The sequence below is a fragment of the Ptychodera flava genome, unplaced genomic scaffold (genome assembly GCF_041260155.1).
Source record: "Ptychodera flava strain L36383 unplaced genomic scaffold, AS_Pfla_20210202 Scaffold_33__1_contigs__length_2856901_pilon, whole genome shotgun sequence".
NCBI lineage: Eukaryota > Metazoa > Hemichordata > Enteropneusta > Ptychoderidae > Ptychodera > Ptychodera flava.
Window position 1 is genome coordinate 1,253,864 of NW_027248355.1, and position 8,707 is coordinate 1,262,570.

Sequence of the window (8,707 nt, forward strand, 5' to 3'; positions counted from 1 at the left end):
AATGATCATCGTCGAACTGAAATTCAGCACCAGGTATCAAGAATGTTTAACATGAGGAATACATGCATACTAAACAGACGTGCTTTATTTATTGAATCAATGTTACTCTTATCGATCATATTCTTTGGAATATTGCAATGTATGTCGGTTAAGTATTAGTGCCTCTTAAGGGCCTATAAAACTAAAGAAAATTGTGTAAAATACGATGTTACGACAAGCAAGTCATTTATGCCCTGTCAAGGGATTACAATCTCTTCATGCACAGAATTGCCCCTTTGAAGTCAGAAGACATACCGGCAAACGGTTTGACACCGTCACTTTGGAATTCCCTGTATTCGATCAGCTCTCCCACCTGGACAAAGCCTGGTGTAGTTTTGAAGATATGCTGGCTGATAGGACTGGTGAGCTCTGAGTAGACCATCCTTGCACCTTTTGACTTTCCCATTTCTGTACTCTTTTCCAGTAGTTGCCTGGTAATTCCCCGACCATGGTAACCATCGGACACGACAACTATACTCACATTCATGAACTGGCGCTCTCTTGACATAATTTTCCGGACTTCTTCAAGTTGGTAAAATCTTTCTTTTAGTTTCTCCAAAAGAACAAAAACTGGGCTCAGCCATTCACTAGGTTCACATTTGGCATACACTTCGTCCACTTCACTGGCACCGGAGACGAGAAGGTTGGCCATGACACCAACAACTTTGTTAGTTGCAGTATCTATGGCAACAACCGACACTTCATCGCGTATGGCACGGTTGACAATGGCCTCATTGAATTCTCTTGCAATGTCGAAAGGCACCTTACGGCAACTGAATACTGGTTCCTTATTCATGAGTATTTGCGTCATCAAGGCGATGGCATCAGTACCATGGGATTCATCTAATTTTACTAACTCCATTTCTTCAGTGTTTTGGTCAGAGCCTGGGAACAGAAGACTTGTTTACCCTGTTATGAAAGAAGTCACTGTTTTATTTACTAGTGAAAGCCTAGATTGGGCAAACGTTGTCAAGTCAAAAGTATTAATGTTACAAGGTTGAGTCAATGTGTCTAACATTTGAAAATGTTTTTAAACAACATAAACAATAACAACCTCGTTGACAGTGTACAATGAGAAGCAACGTTTGTTCAAATTTTATACCTAGAGAAAACTTTGTCTTCCAAATTCAATATACATTACTAGGGTATACAAATTTCGAGAAACAAATTACCAGACAATTCATAGATTTGGGAAATTAGAAATGGTGTCTATTCGAAAAATGTATGAAGGAAATTAAATTTCCGATTTCACAGTAAAATTTGACCGCCAGACCTTCGGTTTTAAAATTAAGTGAGTCTATGCAAGTAACAGATAACAAAAAATATTCTAAACGTTTTGATTGGCTCAAAACCTATAGTATCTGTCGCCGAGGCCTGACTTACCTTAAATTGACTATCTAATGCCCTCAAGCCAGTACGGAAGACTCAGTTCCATTGACCCCGTTCTTCGTATGTTAACACTCGTTGCCTGGGATTATAAGTTACCTGTTGGATAAAAGGGCAAAATATGCCTTCCTAAAAATTGCCGTGACGACATTCTGTACTTTATCAAAGATCATCCAATCGTTGTTTAAGTAGGTATATTACTGTTCCGTTTTTTTCAAAACTTTGAAAATCCTGTTACAGTGATTTTGAGAAAAGCTTTCAGATGGTTTAACCTTGTAAACTGTTGAAACCAGAATAACTTCAGTTTTTGACATAATAAAACATTTCTCAGAAAATGGTTGCGGACTGACCTGAAAGAGGAGTTATACTGTCACAATTTACAACTTGTTGTTAAGGGTATGGCAACGCTGACAGTCGCCAAAAGCTGTATTATACTTGAATCGACCGATTGAATGATGTTGTCTCAAGCAGTACGCAACACAGTGTGATCGTTTGGATGATGTGTCCCTCAAATCTGGCTCCCTGAAAAAAGTACGACACCTACCGGAGAAACTTTCACTTTTGGATAAGCATAATATTCGAAAGGCCTTTTAGTACCTCAGCTAATATCCATACGTTTACATACTGACGGTTCAAAATTCTTAAATAAAAAACGGCGATTTTCGCTTTACCTGATGGCGAGGAGTCAGTCATTGAAGCGTTGGGGAGAATGCAAAGTTTTGACCAATTTTGGCCAGTTTTGAGCAGTTTTACGGCCAATTTACAACTCAATTGAAATTGAATTTCCAGACTACGACAAGTCTTCATACTGTGAACGATTGCAGACATTTGCTCAGATTAGATTTGTAGGCAGAATTAGAAATAGGACGCTGAAATGTATGGCATGTTTTCTTCTTAAATTATGTGCCTTTTTGTATGACGTGTCTGTAAGGTGAAAAAACGTTCGACTAAAGCGTGTTCTCAGGTTCGAAAGAAAAGATAAAAAGGAAAGAAAAAGCAATATGTTGTTTACAAAATTTGTTCACTTTGCTTGCCTATAGGAGTAACTTGCAAAATTAATGAATTTTGATTATAAGGAATTCAATTGAACAGTGAGTCCAGATTTACCTGTAATTCAGTTCAGATATACTGACGTTGTGAGTAACAAAATTTTTGTAATCAGTCATGTTGAAATCTTTTTCCAAGTCCTCCAAACTTAGATAGTGTGTCGATAAAGATACTCACATATATGTGTTGTACCTTGAATTTATCCTTCAGGAATACTTATTAATTGGTGCATTTCCCAAAATGACGAAATTCGATTCATGATGTCTGGGTAATATTACGAAAACGGTGTACTCCAAATACACGTAGCTCTGAAGGTGTAACTGATTGATTATGAAAAAGTGAAAGATACAGCACTCATTTATATTCAGTTAGTTCCTGTTGATTAATATGTTGTCGGTAAATTTTTACTACGTTATCGGTTTGACATGTTCGGTTAGTTTAATACTACGTTATCGGTACTAACAGGCGCCTTCCGCCCGAGAGACCTGCAGCGTGACCTTGACTACATGGGTAAAGTGACAAGAGTGACCTATTTCCGTCTAAGATCTGCTCTTCCTACATTGAATATGAGTAATTGTTTTTACGACTGTTAGGGACTGGACAGAAATTTCGAGGGGGTAGGACTGTGTTTTTCGAAACACCCCTGCATAAAAAGGTGACCCTTCATAAGTTCTTGCACTAAAATTAGTGACCCTCCCCCTTATCCCTGCATTAAAACAAGTAACCCTTCCCTATTACACAAAGCATTTAGTAAAAGGACATGTGATATGGTGCAACAACAATGGCCACTTCGTCTTCATTAGCCTGGAGATTTGGTCTTTGATTGTTATTTTTATTCTGTGTACCAAATGAAATTTCTTGTTTGCATCCCTGAAACATGATGATATAAAAGCATATACATGGCCTTAATATATGTGTCACAGTCAGCATTGATATTTTTAAAAGTTGCATATAATTTCCGACAAGAATTCCTTTTAAAAAGTAACCAAATATAGATACAAATAGTGTCCCTATTAGATAATATTTTATTCTTATGGTCTTATGGTTCTGTTATTTATTATACCTAGCATTTACAGTTTTTTGCATCCATTGAACTATTCTGTTGGAGGGCCCATAACGGATGTTATTTCATATTTATTCAGTAATTTTGGGTGGTGTGACAGTAGCTTGGTACATGGTCTACTTCCAAAGTGAAAATAGTCAGTTTACTACTTAACTAAAATTGGATCAAAAACACCGGTAATATTTGGTCTGACCTAGTCAATGTTTTATATCACATTCATTGTTATCATATTGTACTTGTATTGCATTTAATGTATTTATATTAATTCATATTATTTATTTTCAAACATGAGATAAATATATTGTTATTTATTTTCAAACTTGAGTATTCTGTTAATAAATATGATTTATTATTCTAATTTATGATTTTCCCCCTTTTTTAAGTATTCCATATTCTTCAATACGTTCACATGCATGTTCAGCCTTGATGCATACGTGGCCTATCGCGGCCTATGGTTGTCTCTTAAAACCTAGAAATTTCACGAATATGCTTATCTGAAAAATAACACCAGACAGGGAGTGGGAAGAATTTCAAATTAACAAAGAGGCTTACCTGGTCTACTTCGGGTATTATCGGTGGCGAATGGTCAATCGTCCTAAATTCAGAGAGCTACACTACTTTGGCACCTGTCCTGGTTAAAGTTCATTAAGCACACTGAGCATGCGCATTTACTTAGACGTATGAGTACTGCCCATCAATATGAAGTTTTGAAAGAAGGGTTATATCAGTTAGAAGCTTACACGCTTACTTGACTAAATTAAAACAGTGCGTTTCCCTAACCCTACCAACCCTATTTGATTATGTCAGGATTTTATTCGCCAAGTTTGGTCAAAATGACACCATTCAAAGCGACAGGAAGAAAGTTCGAAAATTATATAGTGATATAATTTCGATATCGTCATTTTGTAATCGATACTTATGTTAAAATATCTTTACAAACATCATGAAAATTATACATTCGATAGATATGGATCTTAAGTCTTGGTATTTATTAAAATTAACTCATTTGCTAAGCGTTTTATAATTGCTTTCTTTAGTTTAAGTGAATTATATCATTTTTATTTATTTCTAACGACGCCATTTTAACGTCCGTTTCCATGGAAACGAGCGTTGTGACCCCCATTTTTTATTTCATTTTTGCACTTGCACAACTTCCAAGAATATTTGTGCAAAGTTTCAAGAAAATGACACCACAACCTAATTTTGACGTAATTCGTAGTACTTCACCTTAAGTTGTGACAACCATCATGTGTCTGAATTCATCATATTATCATTGCATACAGGATCAAAAATATGCACAATAACAAGTCGTATTTTGTTCACTCTGAAAACACAAAATTTGTCATTATGAACAACAATGCTCCGTCTAAAGTAATGGTAAACTCCTTTTATACTTGAATTACGTGAAAACAGCATATGAATTTCGTTTAAATGCTTTTCGCCGGTCCAGTTCTCGTCCACAACCGAGCCAGGTACTAGATGACTCGTTTCAAACCACAACATCTTCAATTTCCATCATTATTCAATCTGTAGAAGCCTGTCTGGAACAACCACATTTCAAAAATATTTCAAGTAAGATATTTTGAATCGAAATACTATTGTAATATTTACAAAAATGGATTAACTATTATAAACAATTATATACGATATTACATATCTATTGTTTAAAATGTAACAGCTGCTGTGCAATGAAGAGAGACAGATCAATTTTAATCTTAAATCACGTTCGCACACATTGGCAAAAATAACAGGCGTTCACTCAACTCTCTACCCAGGTTATTCTGCATTGTAAAATATTTAAAATCGATTGTTGAAAGTTGCACTTTCACAAGGTGCTGGCAGCAATTACACAATATTGTTAAGGTGAAAATATAAAATATTTTGTCAATTCATCCTGTGCTTCGAGGAAGGAAGGTGTGATTTAATGACGCTATTATAATGCAGATTTCCCCTTTAAATATATAAGAATAAGATTTAACAGATACTGCGTACGCAACAGAGATGTAAACAATGACTAAATTAATATGACTTAAGCAGAGGAACTATGATAGAAATTTCAATACACATCATAACAAATTGGACAGAGTATTGATAAATGTTCTGCTGACGAAAATCCATATGAATAAAGTACATTTCACACCTGTGTTGTATATGCTTTCATTACATTTCAGCACTAACACACATTCACATACATGCATGCATGCACACTCCGTCACTCTGATGTTATATCGATATTGTCATCACAACAGAACACACACACACACACACAAACATCTAGTTTCTCTGCTTATCAGTGTTGAGGGCAAAGCATTACGTGATTTCACTAATGCATAACAGTACACGTCTAACGCAACATCAATTATGGCTTTGCTAATGTAATTGTATCGCACTTTTCCATGCTGGACACCAAGAAGGTGATCTTGCAGGATTTCCATATGACTGTCATCCGTGAAATGTTCAATTGTTCCCTGGAACACTTCCATACGATTATCCATGATGCTCGATTCAACACTAGACTGACTCTGTCTGGGATACCTCTGTTTAATAAGGGACTGGTCAGTTTCTTCAGCCTGGGGGGCGGTGGATTCATGGGGGTCACTCTGTTTTTGACTTTGGTGATGGGGTTCACCATTTTTTTGAAATACCCAATAGGGGGGGTCAGTGTGTTTTTGAATTTCGACACAGGCTCATCATTACCTAAAATGCATCGTGTCAGCCACAAATTTCATCATTTAGTTGCGTTTTTCGGCGCGCCCTTTGGGCGCATAACTTTAATAATCAGACATATTTTTCAGCACGCCCAACTTTAACATATCAAGCATACATACATCAGAGATATCTGTATGTTCAATATTTTTCAGCGTGCTCTTTGAGCGCATTACTTTAATATATCAGACATTTTTCAGCACGCCCTTCCTGTGCATGACTTTAATATACAAGACATATATATCAGAGATATCAGGATGTTTCATATTTTTCTCCGCGCCTTCGGGCGCCATACTTTAATAAATCAGAGATATATGCCAGAGATATCTTGATGTTTGCTAAGTGAAAGTGTACCATTATGAAATCTGCATTTCATATGAAAAGCATGACAAATTCCTGATACTTTTCTGTTCTCTCTATGAGAATTCAGTATGAGAAAGCAACAATGCACTAATATTTCACAATGTATATTTGATACAGTGACTTATTTTAGAGATAGAAAAATGACAAGATATCTTCCGTTCTCATTGATGCAACTGTTTTCCTTTGTGTCTCAGGTTTTCTGTAGAATGATGCTTTTTTATGACCAAAATGACAGTTAAAAAAGGCAGTTTTTGTCATTATTAGCTGTGCTTTTATGGTTTCAATGTTACAAGAAAAGGTCATCTCAGACACTGCACACATCAGATTTGGCTAAAATGCCTCTCTATGGCTCCTCAGGTAATTTAATTGGATGGCTGGAAAGTCTTAACACCCATCAAAATTTTTGATTTACTGCTCTTTCCTCTTTGATATTAATGATTGACATCAATTTCTGTTCAGGACATCTGGTTAAGCATAGAATGTGTGAAATACATTCACAGCTCATTCAAAATGTACTGTATTCAAACAATAAGATTCACACTTTGAAATTTCTCTGTTACAACTGACATGTCAACAATTTCATTAAAACACAGAATGACTGTTAAAATATAAATGTATGTAAAATATAAAATATATATATATATATATATATATATATATATATATATATATATATATATATATATATATATATATATATATATATATATATGTCCACCTTTTGTTTTACAGTTGTCGTGTGCGAGGGGGGTCACCCTGTTTTCAAAATTTGGGATGGGGGAGGGGGTCACCCTGTTTTCAAAATTTGGAATAGGGGGGTCAGCCACTTTTTGACGTCGGCAAAAAATAATCCACCGCCCCCCCCCCCCCGCCGAAGAAACTGACCAGTCCCTAATAGTACACCATTGTACCCAAGCCATGCATATTTTCTCTTGTTTACCAGTATGTACTAGCACAGAACTGTGCTGGATGAAGGCTTATGAAAATGTTTCAAGTACATATTTCCCATTCTTTATATTAGTTCTTTGTCAGTTTATAAAACAAACACCATCGACATCAAGTCAGAGTGGCAAGTATTTAAACAACAACGCCATTGGCTTTATGCAGGGAGGACCACAGATCTTGGTACGTCAACAAAAACCAACAGCAACAACAACAATAAAAACACAAGCGACCTAGCGGCCGATATAGCTCCGCTGTGTTTATGTAGAGAATAACTATTTTTGACACATGTTGATGAAAAGGGTGGAAATCTTTGATAGCTCGATGCAGTGGCCAGAAAAAAGTGGCTAAAATAAGCTGCAAAAATACGCAATTGAAGATTTCATTATACTTTGAATGTATCACATAGGATCATCCCTAAGAACATGTCAACCAAAGCTATCTGATGAGTAGTTTTTGAGAATAAATTTTTTGACCAAATATGGCAACAATTGCCCCCAAAAGTAAAAATTGCAGATTTCATCATAATTTCAAAAGATCAAATTTAGTTCATCTATAGAAACCTGTATACCAAATTTCAAAGCTGTTAGACAAGTACTTTTTGAGAAACGCATTTTTTGACCAAAAATAGGAAAAATTGCCCCAAAAATTCAAAATTGCAGATTTCATCATTATTTCAATAAATATCATTTAGTTCATCTATGGAAACCTGTGTACCAAATTTCAAAGCTATCAGATGAGTAATTTTGAATATACACATTTTTTGACTAAAAATGGCAAAAATCGCTCAAAAAATACAAAATTACAGATTTCATCAGAAATTCATTATATATTACTTAGCTCATCTGTAGAAACCTGTATACCAAATTTCAAAGCTATCAGACCAGTACTTTTTGAGAAATACATGTTTTGACCAAAAATGGCAAAAATTGCCCCAAAATTACAAAATTGCAGATTTCATCATAATTTCAATAATTATCATTTAGTTCATCTGTAGGAACCTGTACACCAAATTTCAAAGCTATCGGATGAGTAGTTTTGGAAATACACATTTTTTGACCAAAACTGGTAAAAATTGCCCCAAAATTACAAAATTGTAAATTTCATCATAATTTCAATTACTATCATTTAGTTAATCTGTAGGAACCTTTATACCAAATT

General features: G+C 35.3%; 1 protein-coding gene across 1 annotated transcript; it reads right to left on the minus strand.

Moving 5' to 3' along the window:
* Positions 1-244: 244 nt before the first annotated feature.
* LOC139127535 (uncharacterized) lies at positions 245-901 on the minus strand. Its single transcript, XM_070693442.1, has one exon. The coding sequence runs from the start codon at positions 899-901 to the stop codon at positions 245-247; it is 657 nt and encodes a 218-aa protein (XP_070549543.1).
* Positions 902-8,707: the final 7,806 nt, after the last annotated feature.

Bases quoted from the DNA above. Each gene is read 5' to 3' on its own strand.
- LOC139127535 (XM_070693442.1), bottom strand. From the start codon at position 901: ATGGAGTTAGTAAAATTAGATGAATCCCATGGTACTGATGCCATCGCC.